Source organism: Tympanuchus pallidicinctus, unplaced genomic scaffold (assembly GCF_026119805.1).
Source record: "Tympanuchus pallidicinctus isolate F22 unplaced genomic scaffold, pur_lepc_1.0 scaffold16, whole genome shotgun sequence".
Lineage (NCBI taxonomy): Eukaryota > Metazoa > Chordata > Aves > Galliformes > Phasianidae > Tympanuchus > Tympanuchus pallidicinctus.
This window is the reverse complement of record NW_026294679.1, coordinates 18692543-18715150: the sequence shown is the minus strand read 5'-3', so window position 1 is coordinate 18715150 and position 22608 is coordinate 18692543. Positions and strand designations below refer to the sequence as shown.

The 22608-nt window shown below is 37.8% G+C and overlaps 1 protein-coding gene across 1 annotated transcript in view; it reads right to left on the bottom strand.

Annotated features, from left to right (window-relative positions):
• Positions 1–821: 821 nt before the first annotated feature.
• Positions 822–22608, bottom strand: part of TM9SF3 (transmembrane 9 superfamily member 3) — a 44898-nt gene continuing 23111 nt past the window's right edge. The window contains exons 8-15 of the mRNA XM_052678260.1: positions 20873–20967; positions 19493–19623; positions 10583–10722; positions 8997–9065; positions 8759–8905; positions 8267–8350; positions 8092–8168; positions 822–3640 (exon numbers count right to left, since the gene is read on the bottom strand). Of these exons, the coding sequence (XP_052534220.1) occupies positions 3573–3640; positions 8092–8168; positions 8267–8350; positions 8759–8905; positions 8997–9065; positions 10583–10722; positions 19493–19623; positions 20873–20967 (811 nt within the window). The 3' untranslated portion in view covers positions 822–3572. The remainder of the gene's footprint in view (positions 3641–8091; positions 8169–8266; positions 8351–8758; positions 8906–8996; positions 9066–10582; positions 10723–19492; positions 19624–20872; positions 20968–22608) is intronic.

The window sequence follows — 22608 nt, the reverse complement described above, 5'->3', positions numbered from 1 at the left end:
GTAACTCGAGATCCAGACTGGATAGAAAGCTTGCCTTTTTCCCCCGAGCTTACCCTTTTCTGACATGTTCCAGCAGTAACTGCTGATGCAGTCACAGTTATGAAAGTCTACTGCTTTCAGTGAAGCTGCCTACATATCTTAGGTTGGCAGATTTAGCTGTATGTTGTTACTGCTGTAACCAGAGCAAGATGTTACTCTCCCATTTGTCTTTCCTCTGCATTCATTAAAAAAAAAAAAAAAAATCACACAAGATAACGGGTGCCATTTTATACAAATATCTTGAAGTGTGCTATCAATTTTATCCAGTTTTATAGCATCAAAAGTGTAATATTCAACAGAATTGTTTTTCTAACAGCTGAAACTTGTGAGAAGTTCACCCACATTATCATACAGAAAATCATTTGTGCACCGTTTATGCATTTTGGAATGTAAAACTGGGGAGGAATTAATGGACAACCGTTATACTATTGTTTCAAAACATTTAGACATCAAAAAAGAGCATAACTGAGACTGTAACCAAACATCACACCATTTTCAATCTAGTATTTGTTCACTTCTCATGAAGAAAGTACCAGAAGTAACACTTAACACTGCACTACTGCTTGATGAATTCTCCAGCCCCAGTGCAAAGAGGAGAAGTGCTGATAGCCAACTGAGGAGTCATCAAAAAGCTTCAAGAACCAGAAAATCCTGAGAAACAACCATGAAAAGAGGAATGTTGGCTGTAAGATCTTTATTTCTTCCATAAAAGAGGAAGGACTACATCATCTAAGCAGAGAGCTTCCAAATTCTACTGAACGGAATGGTTCACATCAGAGCCACTTTTTATTTTTGGAGGGTGGGGCAAATAAATGGCCTTACTCCCAAACAGCAACCACAGAGACAGGCTGTTCAGAACTATTTTGCACCCTTTCAGAAAGCAAAGTAAAGGGGAAAACAAAGCAAATCCCCAATTTATTCATATGCTAAGGTGAAAGTATTAAAATGTCAATTATTTAAACACAGTACTTCTCCAAAGGAACGTGCTTGCAGAAACAAAAGCAATGCCTGAGCAATAAGTATCTTTTCAATGCCACTTTAAAAGCTATACAATCTTATCTAGATATGCGAAAGCTAATAATGTCAAAGGATAGAGAAAGCAAGTAGGCAGCCCACCATTCTGTGGCATTAAAAAGTGATTAAATGAAATTCACAAATGGTTTGGTGACATTTCTGATAGACTAATCACATAGCAGTGCTCTAAATAGAAAAACAGACCCATTATCAAAAATATTCCCTTTAAACTTGCATCTCAGAGGAGTACTTTACGTATTTATTGTGTACAGATAATGGCTTCTCACTTGAGATTTAGAACATGGATGAAAAAAGGGCTTCTCACACTGGCAAGAACTAGCACAAAACCCATTCTCTGCATTAAGACTCCATGTTTTTGAACCAAGGGAAACTAATTGTTGACCCAGTTTATGAGTCCATCTCAAAATCAGCCAGCACCTTAAAAAAAAACAACTGTCCGTTAAATGCCAGCGCTCTACCGCAGACACCACCCGCTCCCTTGAAGCAAAACCTAATTATTTTCTGACAGATTGGTTAAAAGTGGACAACGGTGTCTGAGCTGAGAGCTCAAATATGTCACAGAAGCCATACACAGCCAGACGCATTGCTTCTTATTAATAGCTTTACGTTCAGTTTCCCCAGCCCCGCAGAAACATTGTGGCTACTGCATTATCTGCACTTTTTACGTAGAGACAATAAAGTACTGACCAATACAAATACTTGGCTCATTCTTTAAATTAAAGAAGTCACATTCTCCACGGTAGCTGCTCTGCTTCAGACAGTCACACCGATAACAACATCCCTGTGTGGCAGATGCTCCCCTGCCCCCTCAGAAAAACAAAAACCAAAAGGCATCATGCTAAACATTTCTTAAGTCTGTCACAAACACACTCAGGACCTTTCTAGCTAAATACAGTGCATAATTAACAGTCATCTTAGAAAGACGCAACCTTTATTTGCCCATTCATTTTAGTCCGTGCTTACCCCATTTTTTCTCAGTATACCAGCTCCATCACAGAACAGATTTCTCCACAAACAGTTCAGTCAAAAAGAATTCTAAGATGCTGATCAGCCACAATGGAGCTGCATCATATAACACAGTTCTAAGGAAATCCTGAATTCGATGCGTGGAGTTTTGATACTTGAAAAACATACTGATGTCGTATGCAGAAACAGGCATTCACTGCCTTTTCAAACATTTTCAACTGTAAACTCATCTATTTTCACAATCAGAACATTTTTGTCTGAAAAGTTTATTTTAGTTTTCTGAACACTGTAAAGCAACTGTGCTTTTGATGTTACACGAGTGTCCAGATAGGATTAACAAAAATTAAAATGTTCTAAATTACAAATTTAATTCCTGTAAGAGCTTGAGAAAGGAAAGAACAGAAAAGCATGACATACACACATCGTGAAGAAAACCCAACTTTTCATGCAATGGCAGGCAAGATGTAAAAAGCCACCCAAATTCACACATTTTTACACCGAATCATCAGAAAAGTACTCTGTAGTAAATCTGTACATCCAAATACATTTGGGATCTACACCTAAGTTACATTATTTAATGTTATATACACTTATTACCCCTTGTATAATGTCTAAAGGAAAATCTTCATTCAAATCCCCCAAAAAAAGCAAGAATAACTTGGGAAAAAAAAAAAAAAAAAAAAAGGAGAATCACTTTAGACATTCAGTTAAAATGTTGGTTTTGTTTTAATCTAGACCTCAGAGTGTTTATTAAAAAACAAACAATCCTCTTCATTTAACATTTTGCTTTCTAACTGTACAGTAAATTGCATTGCAGAGAACACATCTGTCTTCAAACTCTATTTTCTTTGGATGGATTTAAGATATAGCTGGATATTACCTTAAAGATAAATAAAGGGAAGTTGGTCCAACTAGAATGAGAGCTGATATATTACATGCATGTGGTTTTTTTAATATCTTTTTAAATTATTTTTAAACGAATGTAGGGTAGAGTCGATAACGCAAATAAACCAAAAAGCACCTGGATTCAAAATATAAAACATACCTCCTATCCTGGCAATGGCAGTAAAAATCAGAAAAGTAATCTTTCTGGAACAGCATTTTTCCGTAAGTTAGAAATGTTAAGTACCAGGAAGACTACTGATCAAGCAGTTTTAGCAGCCAAGCTTCCCCCTTTTTACTGAATGGAACAAATGCTTTAAATAAACCGTTTGTCCTCTTCACTGAAGAGAGCTAGTCTATTCATCTTAAATGCGCTGGGGTCTTTTTTGTTTGTTTGTTTTTTGGGAAGATTAGCCACGTACTGTAGTAATGCCTACTGCATATAATCCAAGCATTTGCTGTGAACAGTTGGAGAAAGCAGTCATTAAGAACCTAGGATCAATGAAATAGATGTTACTTTAAGCCATCCACAAAATGGAGACCCATACAGTGCCCAGTGTTAAAACCCAAATCTCTTCTCGCGCTTTTTGTTGTGCAAGTTCATCCCCCTGAAAACAGGAACTGATCCATAGTTCAATTTCCTTATTTCCTTAATCAATTTTCACATTAGTGTAGATTTTTCGAACAAAGGCACTTGTTCCCATGTAACCAATAGCTCCTGCAAAGTAAACAGAAAACGTTGAACGTTAGAGAGCTGATCAAAACAAACCAGATAAACAGTCGCTTAAAATCACTCCCTGCACACAAAATTATTTATCTGCAATAGTTGTTCTCAAACATTCTCTCCAATTATCCACGCTCCCAGCAATCATCTGCAAGAACTCCCCTAGCCTAGCAAACTAAATCCATTAAGCCATCTTACCAAGAGGCCACGCTCACTTGGCCTCGATAAATATAGTAGCCCCCCTACTGCTGCCAATAACCGGGTCCCTTTTTCTGAACAGAGGGTAAAAAACATACAATCACCCACTCTGCAGGGAAGGTAGATGGGGGGGCAGGTTTTTATTATAAGTTGCATGCCTTCTGGATGAATGTTTTATTGGCAGATGGCTTTTTTCTTCCCACAAGGCACAAATAATAATAGATCCCCATCCCACGAGTCTTAAACTCCAAGGAGGTCTGTGCAAAGAGATTAAACTAGTAGCAGTTAGTAGTTAAAGGAAATTGCAACCTGTGGTTTTCAAATTAGTAAGAGTCATGAGCAGATTACGCATTGTCACAGCAGTAGTAAAAGAACAGGTCACTGAATCTTTTTTGTTTGGTGGGTTTGTGTTTGTGTTTGTTTTTAAAAAAAAAACACCAAAACAACAGAGCAACAGTTTGTGCCATACCCAAAATACTGAAAGACTAAGCACACTTAGAAACACGAAGAAATACAGATGAGACCCAGACCTTCTCTCAGAAAGAGATTCAGCAACCTACTGGTAAAACTCAGAACCAAGTTTGCCAGACTGAGTAAACACAGATGCCTTACAATATCAGCAGACCACAGATTTATTCAGAACCACGACAGTTCTTTAAATTTTGGGGACTTCTCAGATAATTCATGAGTCCAGCCACTAAATTTGCTCGAAACTCTGTTTTTCAAATTCTAAAAGCCCAACATTCATGTAAAATCAAGAAACCTGAATAAAGCAAACCTGATGCATCATTTCTATAACAACTGGAATAATCAGGAGCCTGCAGAGGCAGCCTGTGCTGTTGTGTGATATTTCAAGCAGGGCAAATATGGCAGTCACTCCCTGGTCAGCAAGTGAAGTACTTGTATTACAAGCCTGGACAAAGTAGAGTATCATTAAAATGAATACAGTACACACAAGATCAGGCTGCTGCTCATAAGCATTAAATGCACTGAGAATGCAGCAGAGGGGAGGCCAGGCAGTGATTTGCAGGCATGACATAAGCTTGGAGTTAAACAGAAGCACAAGTGGACTTCTGAAGCCTGTCAATGATACTAATCTGTCTCAGACAGCAAATGGACAAAATAAAGGTACTGAATTCCTGTTCTAAGATTCATCATATTTTGCCTGTTAAAGCGGGCACTGCCAGCAGATCCAATGCCCAGTTCAGTTCCTGAACTCAGACACATTCCAGAACTCCTTCACCGAGAGCCTCTCCAGTGATGCGATGCCAGATAGCACAAGGTATTTGGGAGAACGAACAACTCATTCTGCTTCCTTTGGGAATATGTGGATGCAATAGAAGTGAGGAGTAGTAGCAAACAGCAGTCACGTGAGACTACAGCTCTCAACTCTATAAGCAAGTCACAACTCACTGTGAACCACAGCAGCTGTATGAGTGAAGGCCCACTAATGACCACGCCTAAGTTCAAGGGTTCTAAAAGCCACTTCACTGGCACTGAATAGAAGTCGGGGGAGTTGATAAGGAACACCAGACAATTAAGACAAACAATTAAAGAATGTCTTCCTGAGAATAATGCAGGACAGTTAGTTTATGTAAATTAAATAAGAAAAAACAAAACAGTTTCTTTCTTTCTTTACCTTCTTATCACCTGATAAGGTGCCCAACTTGCCTACATAGATCTGGCAGGAATAAACTGTAAGCATATTTCAGCAGAACAGCAGGCTTTAAATAAACAGAATTTAAAAGAATCCAAATAGCCAGGAAAAGCAATCAAACATTATTTCCCATCTATTACTTCAAGTCAATTGAGACTTACTAAGCATCTAAGTTTTTTAGAAAGTCATACAATTATACTTACAGTATTTTTGTGGATGCCAAAGCATAGTACTGCAAAAGGCTTTTCTATACTGCCTTTTTTTTTATTTTTTATTTTTTGAGATCAAACTATTTACTAAGATAGAGAAAAAGAAAAATGAAAGAGAAAGGGAGGCCGACGGACTGCTGGAAAGTCTCCCTCAATTCTCCCTCCCATCTTCTCTGTAGCCTGGTTCCTCAAAGAGGCAAAGCAAAGAATGTAGTTACTAAAGTATCAACAGTGAGGTTCGCAAAGCTCAGAGATGACTGCAATCTTACATGCACACAAAACATAAGTTTCTCAGCTGCCTATTTTATTATAAGACAAGGCCACACACCACAGCAAAATAAAAACCTTAATCTAACAAACACCACAGCAGGGAAAACAAACAGTAAGCAAGATGCTATTCAGTACAGCTCCATGAGAAGACTCCCATGAGGAGAACTCCCAGCTCCGTTCAAAACTCCCACATGATGTTGTATGGCATGGAATATCCCTTCAGCTACTCTAAGTCGGGTATCTTAATTTTGTTCCCTCCCAGCTCCTTGGGCCCTTAGCTGCAATGTCATCAGCTCGGTACAACACTGCTTAGCAGCAACTATAAACATTGATGTGCTGTCAACATCCCTTTTCTCCTAGAAGCAAAACATAGCATCACACAGACACTCTGGAAAAAACGATTCCAACCCAGCCGAAACAAAGACGGCCATACACTGAGTTGGGGAATCAGTTTTATTCTCTGGCAGTAAGAGGGAAGCACAAGAAGCTCCACAGATTTGGAAGTTCTCATGGGCTCCCTACAGTCCAGTTCCAGAACTTGCAGATGTTCTGCAGAGGACAGAAGACTTAATGGATCAAAGTATCCCACAACTAAGCATCATCAGCAGCACTTAAAAAAAGAGTTGGATGATACTAGCCTACACACTACTGCCTTGGTTTGAACTAGTTCATCTTATAGCCAGCTGTGACACTGAACATGGCCATTTGCACAAGCATCCAAATCACAGCTCTACAAACATTACACAAGAGTTGTACACTACATAGAGAACCGTGCTAGCTTCCTGGACAAATGCTTTTTGACAGGGGACTTCCCCTCCCCCCATGCTGAAAATATGAGTTCTCAGTAAAAAGGAATCTCACAGATTCTCTTACAGCACAGTTGAAAAAGACAAAAAAAAAATAAAAAAATCTCAATAGAGGTACGGAAATCAAATGTAACAGAAGTATTTTCTGATTCTGAAAAAATTTAGATTTTGTCCTAATATTCCACCAAGTACAGTATTACCATAACAGGAAAACATCTGACAAACTGACTCTTCCATGTTTTAAAAAACATTTTAATTACAGGAACTGGTGGGCAAGCTCAGCTTCTGCATCACAGACATTTTAATCAATACCAGCCTGAGCACTTTATAAGAAAAGATTAGAGCTGAAAAGTATTAAGCCTATTAAAGAAAAAAAAAAATGGTTGTGAGACTACCAGAACAGCAGGGAAGTCTTGTAATGTGCCAAGAACCCAATGAGGCAAGATCAGATTTCATGAAAGGAAAGAGATTAAGAGATGATTCTCCTCTTTTTAAAAAGCATTGTGAAATTATCCTCTTGAGATATCAGGAAATGTATACTTTACAGAAAGTAAAACTCAACTCCAGTAAGACACCATGGGTCCCAAATATCTAACTCAGAGAAAGCCTTCCACTAGAGTCTAGAGGTCTACTCATTGCTGTGAAGGAAAGTATTAAATGAGGATCATACATAACGCATAAAAGAATTAAGAAGCACTTTCTTCCTGGGAAAAAAAAAAGGATAAAAATAAAACTAACAAATAAATATACATGGCTTCATTGGATGACTTCCATGACAAGAACTATTTTTCACTAAACACCTGTTAAAACAGGTATCTTAAAAAGCAATGAAATCCTGCTGAACATGGGAGCACTCTGCATTCTCCTTCATCTCTGAATTTGCCAATACTTATTTTTATAAATGCTGCCCTGATGTCCCAGTCCTTTCTGAACTGTTACCCACACTTAAACACGCCACAGGATATGGAAGGTTCTCATCAGTACTGCAGCACCAATACGTAGCTGCTTGGCAAAGGGCAACACTGAGAGCTCCAAGGCAAAATATTAACATGGACTCAATCAAACATGGAATTTGCTTGGAAGAAGTCAGTCTGCTCTAAAAACAACCTATTCCTTTTTGTTTGTATTCTTGCCTAATACTGAGTCTTTCAGCTTTGTAGAGGAGCTGAAATTCGCTCCACAATACATAAATACTCTTCTTCAAAATTCGTACATATTCCTGCACCAAAAACACAGATCTAAAGTGAGAGAACATAGCAATCTGAAAAATTCTGACTGAAAAATTTCTATATATTTGAAACTTACCACACATTATTCCCAAAGCTGTGCTAAATACTGCCATATAACCAAAGTAAAATGATGTTTGAAACAAGCCATACATCCTGAAAAAGAAAAAATACAAATTTATGGTAGGTACTTTTCCCTGTCTATTGCAATAAACTTCTTTGGCAATCTGATATTCAAGAAAACTGTCACTTACTTTGTCTTGAAAAAGTAGTAGTAAAAGGAGTACATGTAAACATATATCGCAGTTGATGCGGCAGAAAGAAAGCTTGTCCACTGCCTGAAAGAAAACACACACACACACTTATCACACATCTACTGAAAGTGCTTCCCAAGAAGATGCACAGTGCACTAAAAATAAAGCATCCTGGTTCTACAGACTTATTTATCAAACTCTACATTTGCTACACATAACAAAAGTTGCTATTTCAAGACCAAGATCAACTGCTGATATCAAATGATCCTTCTTTATATTCATTTGTACCTCAATGTATTTTTTAATGCATATACACATACGTGCCCAGATGCGTGCTCACCAAGAAAGTTCCTCTGTAGAAAGGATCCAAGAACTCACTTTTACTCCCCACAGACAAAATCTGGACATGGGATACTTTGAAAAGACCTGTCAAGACTCTTGATTCTATAAAACTCTCAGCCTGGTCAACTATGCAAACACCACAATACTTACCACCTGTAATCCTCCGCGTTTAGCAGGAAATATGTACAAACGATAGTCACACAAACTGTCACAATGCAGAGGATAACCAGAACCAACATCATAAAGCCATAAACATAGTAGATCTTGTAAGCCCAGAATGAAGTAAAAATGAAATACCTGCAGAGAGTAAACAAAATATGCAGATAATAGTGCAATTCGACTTAACTTACTGTTTTTAATCAAATGGGCAAATAGCTGTCAAACTCACATTTCAATAAAAATTGACCCAAAAGGGAGGATTCCACCAAGGCAAACAATAACAGCTGGTTCCATGAACCTGAAAGATATTAAAACCAGTTTAGGGACAATAATAATATTTCTAAAAATATAACGTAACATATAACTAGGTACTTTATAAAGCCCAGAAAATTATTTAAAGACATGCTAACAAGAATTATGTCTCATATCAGTATATTAGAAAGAAGGCACCCCCAGGGATGTTGAGGAGTCATTCTTGGGGAAACATGAAGCAAATGCAGGACCCACACCTATCTACAAGCATAGAGGCACGCATCTAAGCAGCCTTAACAGCTACAGAAAGAATTTCTCTTGACAGGAAGGGCCTAAGCAATCAAACCCCAGAACATTCACCAGCCTTGAATGAAGTAATTAAAACTCAGTGTTGTTGTTGACAACAGATACTGCAAATACCAGAATGAAAATTCCACGGGGTCATCCTTGTATGATTAAGAACCAGTGTTCATTTTAATGCTATATAGTCACCAGCATATGGCCAAAAATTAATACTTACCCACCTACTAAAGTGATCTGTCTAGTACTTGCAGTGATTCCAAACATAGCTGGTAACCAGTGATTTAATTTAGAGCTTCTTTTATTATTTATAGGGAGAGCTGTCTAAACTGACACCATGCAATTACATTATCTTTATGGAAAGCACCTTTTTTTTTTTTTTGGTCCTGTCATCCTATCCTGCAAAATCTATCAGATTCCCAAGATACAGGCCACAGTATAAATCAAATCCTAGCATTTGAGCTGCTCAATCCACCACTAACAAGAGATTAAGAATGCTGCACTTGCTGGATATTGTAAGTGTACACGTTTCAGTGCCCCCTTCACACTGTGTTCCTCTGAACAGGAAAAGCAAGAAAAATCTATTAAGAAAATCCTCTGAGAATGTTTTCATTTCCATAGCTTGCTGCCTCAATCTCTACGTTAAATTAATAGAAAAAAGTGGCTGCACTCAAGCTTTGCAAAGAAATCCCCATAAGTCTACTCTTTGAGACCAGGCACTCCTTTACAAATCTTGCAAAAATAATTAAGGCTTATTTGTAATTCAAACAATTTACTTTGGAATATTTTAGGCTCTGTACCATCAACAAAAATACAGAAAAGCACTACAAGCTTTTCCCCACCTTTACCCTGCAGATGTCTCAACTTGAAAGTGGAGACCATTAAACAGAACAGTTCTGCCTCCAAGGCACACTGCATCCTAAACCTGTAAGAGGCATTAACTAAGGAAAACAGGTTTAGTTTCAAGACACCCATATCAGAAATAGGCCATCCTTTTTACGTAAGAGACGGGAGAGCATTTCAGGCCAAACATAAACCAGTGATCCAGGACTGTAAAATCTGCTTTATCTATTACCCATTAACTGTGCTTGGTGGTTGCATTCAGAAGAAAGAAGTCATAAAATTTTAGTAAAGGTACTCTTCCATACATAACTCTAATCAGAAAAGTTACTTCAGAAAGTTATAGGGATCATGCCTGATAAGTCACTTTAAACGTACTGAAGCAAATGCATTTAGTTAACATGTATGGGTTTTTTTTTTTACCATTTTTTTTCTGGTATTGGACGAGGCACTGCATTGACACGACATGGAAAATTGGGCTGTCCTGACAGATTGCGGCCAAGAATTGTACCAACAAGGTTCAGTGGAAGAATGACAAAGAAACAAATGCAGCACACTGCCACCTGAAAATGAAAAATAATTTAAAAATAAACATCAAAAAGATGAAAGAAGATAATCAGCCTATTCTGTCTGTCTATATTAGTCACTGCTGCAGAACCATACTCTTGGTTATGAAGCATTAGTTAATATACAACTATTTTATCAAATGAAGTATTTATTCCCTGAGAAACTTCACAATAGATATTACTAAAAAGTGTTAGAGATATTTTCTTACATCAACTATAGAATTACTGCAGATTCTTTAGTTTATTGTTTTCCTCTAAACATTGTATTAATCACTATGGAATTAAACTAAACCTCAATTGTGCTTCATCACTGGGAGCTTCGCCAGCTTCTTTTCACTTTTTGCAGCTATCCCTGGGAGTCAGCCTAGCAAGTTAGGTAGTTGCATACAAATCTACAACAAATACTGTTGGGTACAAGAATTTAAATCCAATCCCCACAAGAACCCTAAACAAGAATTGCAAAACCACATCAGAAAGCTACCAATCAAAATATTAGGTCTAATTTTCTCTGCTATCCATCATGCAGGTAATTAAGAACACAGATGGCCAAAGACACAAATGACCACTGATATGTACAAATACTTAGTTTAAAAGCACAATGGCCCTACTTACATACAAAAATTAGGTTTACGCACAATACAAAGTCAAGCTAATGTTCCACATCTTTCCAACGAGGCATCCTCCCTAAAAGCTTACCAGGACAATTTTTCCAATATACATATGTATCTCTACTACTATTCCTGGAAGGTAGTGTATTTTTACCCTCCAATACAGAAAAAATGTTTAGCAACAAGTTAAATACTCACAAACCTTTAGCATAAAATGAACTAGCATTAAACATTTTATTAACTTCTGGGGATGAGGAGTCGTACTACTTCAATACAACAAGTATTAAGTCAGCAACATGAGTTTACAGTAACATCTGACAAGAGGGAGTGAGTGGGTTATCCCTGTGCTACTGACTTGCACAATACCACTAACCTGGGCCAGATGCAAACAGGAAACACTGCCTATGGTTGCGTGGATCAAGATCTTAAAATTCAGAGAAGTGGTACACCAACCAGGCACACTCTCCGTACTGTTTTATACCTCTTTGAGGAGATGTTATTAAAGCATTGCATTATTAGCCACTAAAATGAGAAGCTTCATCAGTAAATAAGGGGAAACTTAGTATTTATACTTAGCAATAATAAAGCAGACATACATTTAGTATCTCCCATTTCTTTCCCATTACTGGAAACACACAGGTAAGCAAGCACAGTGTCTTAGGTGAGACACTGAGGTCAACTAAGAATGAATTATGGAAGTACATAATTCACTTAATGGATGCAGGCTCTGCACTTGAAATCTGCTCAAAAGAATAAGCAGATGAAAATTTTGAGAGAGAAATGTCAAAAACCAGCTGAGACAAAGAACATCTTGAGTGCTACATTTAATAAAATACTTCAAAAATCCTTTAAACTTAACAGGACAAGAGCACCACTACCACAAAATTAAATAACAGCTAATGGATACAGACCAAAAAGACCCAGCTCGTTTGAGTCGTAGGGTGTAAAAAGATATTCCAGAATTAAGGCCTGAAGAGGCTCTAAGGAATTTGAGCTGACCATACCAAAATCATTTCCACTGAAAGATGCTTTGCACTCTGCCTGCTCAGGGACATGGGGTGCAGAAGGCTGCCTTTGTCTGTGGTTCTCCCCACATGTGGCTATAAGGCGGGCTTCTTCTTGGCACTGGCAAGAGGCTCAGCCAGGGGCACCACAGCAGAGCATCTGTACTACTCATCCAACTACAACTGGCTTTTGCAGGGCAGAGTTATCAAGAGCCTGTAGCTTCATTTCAGTTCTTGATCTCAAAAATAAATTCTGAAATGTGGATATCAGTAGAAATCTTAGTACTTTACTACAGAAAAACTGTCCAGCAACAGCCTTGAATTTCAGTCTCACTGAAAGAAAACTTACAGGCTTGTGATTTTCCGTCTTACAAAACATCTACCATAGAAAATCTGCATGGAAGGAATACAGCCTCAGAGAAGGAAACCAAGGTCTAGCCACTGAGCTCAAGAGATGAGGAAAGGCATCCAGCATCATCACACACTAGTGATACAACCACAGAGCCGAATGGCTTCAGATCAGGTGAGCAAGGCACAGGCCCAACTTGCTCCTGCTGGGCATGGCTGTTGCGTTTTTTGGGAGACAGACCCACCAACAATTCTGAAATCTAGAAATGGTTATCTGCATAGAACGAGCTAAGACAGACCAATGTTCCTTGAATAATGGCTTCCCGCCAACCTGCCCTCAGTACATCTGTAGTTGGCATCCATCCGAAAACCCGAGTGCTTGTGGTTTTGTTCAGCCAAAACATGACTGACAGTGTTGTAATGTATTTTATTTGGTTAAAAAACAAATGAATTTCGGACTGAACAGCCAGAACCTTTGCTGAAATCTACTGAGCAGTACAATGCACCACTTGTCTTAATGCTTTACTATGTTCTGAGAACACCTGGATTTACAGTGCTTTTTTTTTTTTTTCCTGGAGCCACTAAGAAGTCTAAAAATTAACTGAGAGAATTTTGCAGTGCAAGGGCGGGCAAACAAAATGAGAGAGGAGAGATGACAGCACAGGCTTAGCAATGTCTCCCACTTCCACCTGCCTCTGACAAGCTGCACTAGATGATAAAGATGTGAATATTAAGTCTTCTCAAACAACAGTGCTCCGGTGACAGCAACCTGCTGTTCTTAGAAAGCTGATCAGCAAAACCAGTGTTGTTTACAATCAACACAAGCCACTAATCTCAGTAGCATCTTCTCTCTCACTTTCACCTCACTGCCTGACCTCAAGGTAGCCTACCTGTGTAGACTGATGCTAGCTGAAAATTACTTCCTTCATTCTTGACATTCTTTGGACATGACAAATGGCCAGAAATAATTAGCTTTTTTTAGCTTCTGACACCCTATTTATTTCAAATCTGAGGTGAAAACACTGCCTCCTCCCAAGACGAACACGTTCTGCCTATTGCCGCAAATTACCATGGCAGTTACAATGCAGGCTAGGCAATTCCTAAACCCAGAGAGTTTAAAGCTAAATCTGAAACAAATAGAGTTTGTGTGTGGGTAAAACCAGCTCTTCAGTGAAAAAAAGAAAAAAAAAGACAGGCAAAGTTAAGAGTTGGGCTTGTTTGGTCTGGAGAAGAGAAGGCTGCGGAGTGACCTCATTGCAGTCTATCAATACCTGAAGGGAACCTACACCCAGGAGGGGAGTAAACTCTTCAGAAGGGCTGACAATAGCAGGACTAGGGGAAATGGATCCAAGTTGAAGGAGGAAAGATTTAGGTTGGATGTTAGGGGGAAGTTCTTCACAAGGAGAGTGGTTAGGCCCTGGAACGGGCTGCCCAGGGAGGTTGTGGATGCCCCGTCCTTGGACGTGTTCAAGGCCAGGTTGGACGGGGTCCTGGGCAACCTGATCTGAATGTGTAAGTTTGGTGGCCCTGCTGGGCAGGGGGGTTGGAACTACATGATCCTTGAGGTCCCTTCCAACCCGGGTGATTCTGTGATTCTGTGCGATTCTGTGAAAAAGAAAGATTTCTGCCTTGAAGGTTTCAAAGAATGGAATTACAATACACTACAATAGTAAAAGCAGCTCAGGCCCTTACTGGCCTCTGTTTTATCATCACAGTGAGAAGGAATGAAGGCAGGATCAATGGAGGTTGCTCTGCTTTCCCACAGAAGCACCTCTCCAGAGGAACCAGTAATTTTATTCATTTTTTTTAAATTTTAGTAAGAAGCAATAATAGCAGTTGTGCAACAGGCAGATGCAAGAATTACATCGTAATGAGTCCTTTAAGAGATTCATTCAGCAGTGTTCACCATCACTTCAGAAAACAAATTACGTAAACAGCAGATCTACTACAACTGCAAAAACAGTAGTTCATAAAAAAAAAAAGCACACACTCTCCATAATTCACTTAAACACAAGCAAATTACATGAGTTTCTCTATCAAGACACTGCATAACATACTTATTTCAGCTATTGCATTTTTGTTACATACCTTCTTCACACCTGAGTATGTGATTTAGTGCACAGACTGTAGTTGTAACAGGAGAAACCATCAACCTCACCACTCTTGTGTTGTTTCACCACACCTTTTCTTTGTTTGTTTTAAGAGGGAAAGAATATTTACTGCCCTTGACTGAAGGCACAGAATTCGCTTCTCCTTATTTGAAAGGAAACATTGTTGAGGGGGAAATAATTTATGTTTGAGTACCATGTGTTTCATATTTTCTGACAACTGTAGATTAAACTTCATTCAAAGGTGATAATTAAAATTTTTATGGGCATATCTAATATTAAACAGCAACTGGCAGGCTGTGGTGCCTTGACTGCTTAATGCACAAGGGAGAAAAGCAATAAAAATTAACTGTCAAGGCAGCAGCTTGATCTTTCCTGTCACCTACCAAAACTGCACCCTGAGACATCATGAAACCTTCCCCCAGTAGAGGTAATGAATTCGTACAGTGAAAGTTTTCTACATGGAATTGGACAAAATGTCACACACAGCAAGAAAAGAAGGCTTCAAAATAAATTGTTTTTAATTTTCTAACAATTGAATTGTAAATCTGGGGTGTTACTTTGGGTAATAAATAGAACTGTTAAAAAATTTAGCCAAAAGCATTAAGCTGAGTCAATTTCAAGATAAAAGCAGTTTTTAACCAAGGACTCCACAGTAACTTTCAAGCAAATGTGAGGGAGTAATCTGCTGAACGCATAATAACTAGATTTTTTTCCCTTTTTTTAGGCAAGGTCTGATTCAGCCAGTTCATTTCCTGATCTGATCTGATTTCCTGCAGCATAGGAAGTTCCGCACAAACGTGCGCAAGAACTTCTTTACAGTGAGGTGACGGAGCACTGGAACAGGCTGCCCAGGGAGGTGGTGGAGTCTCCTTCTCTGGAGATGTTCCAGACCTGCCTGGATGCCGACCTGTGCGACCTGCTGTAGGGAACCTGCTTTGGCAGAGGGGTTGGACTCGATGATCTCTGGAGGTCCCTTCCAACCCCTACAATTCTGTGATTCTGTGATCTGGCTCAATGGATGAAAACCTGTGGTGCTACCATTCAGCTCTTTCAGTGGCAACCAACACTTACTTCACCTTATAGCAGTCAGGGATGGCTGTAGCCTGGATTAAGCTATCTGTCATAGGAAGTACTTCTTTCCAATTTCAACAAAGAATGAAGACTGCAAACAGTAGTTTCCTGATCGCAAGATAAGTACTTTATGAATAACCTAATATAATTAGATCATTAAAAATGCACACTAGAAATGAAAGCCACACAGGAATCTACTGTCCAAACAAAACAAAAATGGTACAACATAATAGTTCAAGCTGCTTGGATTCTGCAGTCAGAATATTACATTAGTCATACCAGTCTTAATGGAACCTTTAAATTACATATTACATGCACAACAGGGTAAGCAGTCACAGCTTAAGAAATGTCAGAATTAAGGAGGTTCTACCATGGTATACTCTAGAAATTCAGCATTAATTGGTATTTTTGCAAAGAACTATTATAATACTCCTTCAAAAACTAGAGAGTTCACTTCATTTGCTATTACTAAAATTATTTTTAGTTGCTCTATTTTCCATTTATAATTCAAACACGACAAAATAGAATGATTAATACACTGGAAAGACTCAAAAATCAATGGAAGTTCAGCTAAGGCGTACAACAGCTTCAGAAGAAATCCACATTCAATAGTAATGAAATTCTACAAATAAACACTAACTGAAAACAACTTTGGGCTCCAAAAGAAGAAAGAGTAGAACATCACCCAAAGATGAAGAGATGAAAGAGAAAAAACAGACTTTTACATCTACTTGAAATGCTCAGGGTACTGAAAGCATTAAGCCATCAAGTTTTAAAAAGCTCTCATATCTGAGTAACATCTGCCACATTCTTAGCTGCATTTTGAAGGGAAGGGCAACTGAAGGATGTCCCAGTGAAGAAGTTAAGCCTTTGCTGAGGCTCAAGTACTGCACAAAACTTGCCCTAGTATAGCTGCCACGAACATCCAGAAGGGCTAAAGGCAGAGTTCCAACACTGATGAAACACTGCAGAAAATAACTGTGGTCTTCCTAGTCCTTGCCACATCTTTGAGGCAATCTCAGACATCAAGAAAAAGATATTCAAGGTGCACAAAGCTTTTGATGTTTAAAACAGTTCTAAAACAACAGTCAGGTGTACGATGGTCCTGGAGGGATCGATTATTCTGAGTACTTTAACACAAAATGCAGAGAAGCAGATAGCAGGTAGATCAAAGATGTAGAAACTGCGTGTCAACTTTCTTATCTTGGTTTTGACAGCATCAGCTGCCCTTGCCTAGAGTTAACAGAAAAAATCTGTCTGGAAGAAGGAATTAAGGTGCAGAGAAGTGAACCTTGCAGTTCATTTGCAAGTAGCAATGCGAAACAGGGCAAATCACAGGATGTCATATTAAAGCACAGTCTTTTAGCAACCTTTTAGCCCAGAAATTCTTTTCAGAAATTCAGTTTTGTCTTTTTCCACTTTTACAGCACTGAAGGATAAATGGTTAATTCTTGCCAGAAACTTTAAATCAAAGAGGGTAGCCTCAACATACCCCAGGGTAGGTACGTCATTTCCGAGTTTTGAGTGTATTCAGCTGACAGATTTTAATTCCACAAAACAGAAGCAGCAACAAGTTTACATTAGAGAATTATGGAAGATTCTCTACATTAAAAACAAAGGTGACAAGATGCAAAGGTATCTTATCCACATATCTAGAGAGCTTCCCAGGGACCTCAGACCCCAGCATAATACAGTAATTTCAAACAGTTTTCACAGCCTTTCACAACCAGCTCCATTAGTTAATTTGAATTCATTAGAGCGTTGATGATTCTGATGAAGTTTCCAATTCATAACCCGCTCCTACTAAAAGTCCCCTAAATCCACTGAAGTTTTATTACCAGTCATAACGATTCAAACACGCTCATAAAACCTTGAGACTGTTAAAATCACTATGTATAAAGAGCCCTAACATCCCTGATTAAGTGACCCCTAAAGATTTATATTCCCATCTGCTTTTGCACGCCCATGTTTCCATGATCTTAAAATACACGTCAGCTGAACAGATTTACAAGACAAACTTCAGCACAGGTGGAATTCCCTCTCCTCAGCATTTCTGAGTTCCAACTGGGAATACAGAGTGAGAAATCTGATATCATAAATGCTTGCTCAGCAGTAAAACACATCCCCTTTGCACATGTCAAAGATCAACGTTATAAAACTTTCTGACAATACTGTACATGACTGTAAGCTTAGGAAAGAAAAAACACTACAATATCCCTTTGGGGCACACACTGATTAATACAAACAATCAAAGAAAATTTTAGTCTATCTTCTTCAAGAAGAAAATCAGAAAAACTAAATGAACCATTTATAAACACATTTAACTTGATTTTGTACTTAGTTTTGTAACAATTAATCAATGCAAAAAGTTGGTAATATGGTGGACATTGTAAATACCTCTTATAAAGAACTATAATCAGCACAAACATAAGAAGTAATTACTATTCTATTGGAAAAAGTTATTAAAAGCCTTTGCCTGGAACTGAGAATTGTCTCTCCCATTTTAATTACCATTTATGATTGCTACCACATTCATTATTTAACAATGTGTTCTTCAGAAATATTTCCAGTCATATATTGAGTTTGATTATAACTCTAATATTACAATTCATATGATAAAAATTGTGTTAATAAGCTACATTTTGCAATAGACAAACTAAGAAGAAATCCACAGCTACTCAAATCTCTCTGATCGAACAATTCACTAAATCTGGTGCAAAAAGAAGGGAACTATGACAAATGTTACATATTATGATTTGCTACAGATCCTACAAAGATAACAAGTCTTCCCTTCAGTATTTCTTGAAGAACTGCTGCATAAAATTTTAAAAAGCTATTTTGTAGCACTTGAAAAAGTTCTCCTCCGAAATAACACCCCTTGTAAGATCAAAAAGAAATTCTGCTGAAGTGCCAAGTTATTATTTCCTATTTTGTATTCACAGGGTTATTTCAGGTTACTTGAAAGGGCTAACAATAGCACACAAAAAAAACCCTCACAAAAGCCATGAGAAACAAGAAAAGTTACGCTGATTAAATACTGAAGTAATCCAGCAAGCATTGTTCTCCAAGTGACACGGTTAACACACAGTCACAAGACCATAACTGGATACTAAATACCTATTCAGAAAGTAAAAACAGCGATTCATTTTTCCAAACCCAGATCTCCTCAGGACTTCTTGTCCCAAATTTTAAAGTGTTTTTTTTTTTTTGTTTTTTTGTTTTTTTTTTTTTGTTGTTTTTTTTTTTTTTTTTTTTTTCCCCCTGCTTGACTACAGTAATTTGGAGTGGTTTTCACTTGGATTCCTTTTGGATTATGTTTAAGTTTATAAACAGTTGGCATCTGTCATCCAGTTGAACATTCAAGTCGCTGACTTCATGTGTTGTACAGGATTATTACAGAATGAAGATCAAGCACAAAGCAGAAGGGACATTTTAAGAGAGAGGCCTGCTGCTGGAAATCAGCATCTGTTATGATTAAAGGAAATTATACTTGAAGCACATTAAAACTTCCCAGTTTAAATTTGTAACTAAAAAGCTGAAACCATGACTCACAACCGTATTTTGATTAAAAGGCAGTTCTCCCATGTCTACAGTGGTTTTTAAACTCTCCACTAAAATGACTCACCATGGTTCCAAATGGTATAGCTCTTGAAGCATGGTAGTAGATGGCAATGAAGTTAATGAAGAAGGCAGTTCCACACACCATTGCTGGAATAAGGAAAGCTCCAATGAACATCTGTTTTATCCATCGTCTTCCTGTAAGAAGGAACATCCCAATGCAATCTGTTTAGAAAGTTCCTTAAGAAACACCAGTAAGCTCTCCAGAATTTAGATATTTGATTTCTTCTCCCAAAAAAAGATGAAAGAGATAAGTAACAACAAACTGCAAGGATACAAGAGCCAAGAGCCAACTACTCTTTTTATTTGGCTTCTGGAAACTTCTATGAGACAGTACATTAATCAATTTACTAGGCCACGTGAAAAGAAAAACAGACGTGGTGTGAGCACGCTCCAGGTTGTCTCAACCCAACTAAGCTGAATTCATGCATTCAGGATGCATTAAACAACTAGCTAACCCAGGTGTAAAGCAAAATATACAGCAAAACAGAATTCAGATCTCTTCAGTAGCAGAAAAGTTAGAAGGAAAGATATTGTTTAGAAAGGATTCCTAAACACCACACGTAAGGGGAAAAACAACATTTGCTACCAGGTATTACTGTATACATTCCCTTAGGAGCTTCAAAACAAAGCTTCTCTTGGACAATACCTTAATTTTCACTGTATATATTCACTTTCTAAAGCTCTTAAATAACATATGTATTTTAAGTATACACAACATACATGGTTCTGTAGTGTGCACTAAATGTAAAACAGTCAGAAGAACAGCATACATTTTTCAAGACCATCATCTGCATTTTCACCCAATATGATAGCATTTCACAGTCTGCTGCATTGGAACTGGAAACAAAATGCAAATCTGGCTGAACTACACAGCTTGGAACACTGTTTTGGATCAGTAAATGATTTACGTAGATCTGCTTTCCTAGAAATCACTAGGTTAATACGTAGGCCACACACATTCAGATGTCTAACCTCCAAACTCATGATGGATTTCAATGCAGTTAAGACTGAATACTTTCAATCACACCACAATTATTTTCCCTATATTTTTCCTAAAATAAGGGCTTTCCTAAAACTCTGTATAAGATAACAGACACTGATTACTTTCGTACTGCAGAGTAAGGAATGGATTAAGCTACAAAAACCACAAAGATGTACTTATTATCTTTAAATTAACCACAGTTTCGCTATTTTTACACAGAAAACAGAGCCAATATGGAATAAAGAAATAACACAAAACTTAAATATATTCAAAATAATTACTATCTCAATGGATTCCAACTGAAAGATGTTACTCCATGAGAATACTTCTATGTCACTGAAAATAAAAATAACACTTCATAAAACACTGCAATAAGCATGTTGAAACACAAAAGCAATTTACCTCCTTGTCTAGCATAAAGACTTCCTCCAAAATATCCGTTCACTGGAGATGTTGCAGCATAAACAAATATAGCTGTACTAAGCATTGATCCTCTCCTACAAGATATGGTTTTGTAAATGAAATAGAAAAGCAAACAGTATTAGAGAAAAGATTATAGAGAAAATGTGCAAATGTAAGTAAAGTCTACATAAAAATGAGAACTATTTATATTCAAACCTTCTGGTCAACTATAACTCAATCTGGGAAACATGGGTCCGGCATACAAAATTCCTTCATATTATGCACTCATTTTCAGTAGAATCAAGTACAAAATCTCATCTCTGCCCAAAATACTCTGGCATTTGAATTTGTATCAGCGAATGCAATATTTAACTGTCATATATTAAAAGTAAGATTCAACTGCTGCAGATAAAAGTTACCCTTTGATTAACATAAAAGTCAGCATTAAAAAGATTGACTATGATTCTGAAAAATGTTTCTGCCATCCCTCAGACTCTCAACTTTTAAGACCAAAAGTGTTCACCTTGGAGAAAATTAGAAAACTGGAAACTATAAATACTGGAACCACAATCAACACAGAGTAGTCAAATCAGAAGAGTTTGGTCATTTCTAAATTATCACCTCATTAAATGTTGAAGTATTTATCTTGGCATACTTTCTGAAACTTTACATGCAAACCTAATAATTTTAAATTATAAAAACCATCCCAGCACACATTTTTTAAATGATACTTAAGAATAGCAAGATGCAAATTATCTGTGAAGAGAACTGTTTCTCCATATCCCTCTGCCACCTTGGCTACAAGCAGTAGCAGAAAGAGTTCAGCCAGTTTGCTGCTCTGAGAGATTCTAGGCTACTGGTAATTTGCCTTCTGATTAACAATTGCTGGAATGAAGTCATCTTTAATACAACCAGCTTCCATGACCATAACAAGTGAACAAAGCAAATGTAACTGCTGGTCACACACACATTAAAGGAGAAGTACACTAACATATGCTTGTTAATAAAGGCTGCCCAGAGAGTTTGTGGATGCCCCATCCCTGGAAGTGTTTAAGGCCAGATTGTAAGGGGCCCCGGGCATCCTGGTCTACTATTAAATGGGGAGGCTGGTGGCCCTGCATGTGCAGAGGGGCTAGAGATTCATGATCCCTGAGGTTCCTTCCAACCCTGGCCATTCTGTGATTCTGTAATAAATAAATAATATTTCTATTTTAGAAAGCTAGTATTTTCTATTTAGAAAGCTAGACAGAAACCAGTTTTAACACTTGTTCTAATTTAAGCCAACTTGGAAAACTGTGCAAAACCCCAGGTGACCACGAAGTTTGATGTGATGCATGTACATCTAAGCTATCTGTAAAGCAATCAGCAGAGGCTCAACTAAAAGTAGAATCTCAAGATTTCTTATTCTCAAGCTTACTCACTTATGTTTCAAATACTCTAACAGCAAAGTTGCTCAAAACACAAATCACTATTAATAAATGAATAGCTGGCATGATCCAATTCCACAAAAAGGCTTTTAGATGGCATCAGGTGCATGACTTTAACAGTTTTAACAGACCTGAAGAACACTAACGGGCAATTCCCACACTGGCATTTATGGCATTTTTGAAATTGCACTGCTATTTCCCTCAACATATGAATGTTCTGGTCCAGGTTTGGTCAAGCCCTCAGTTACACACCCAGAATTCACTTAACGTAATACAAAGACCTGTTGCAATAAAAGCCTAAGTGCACAC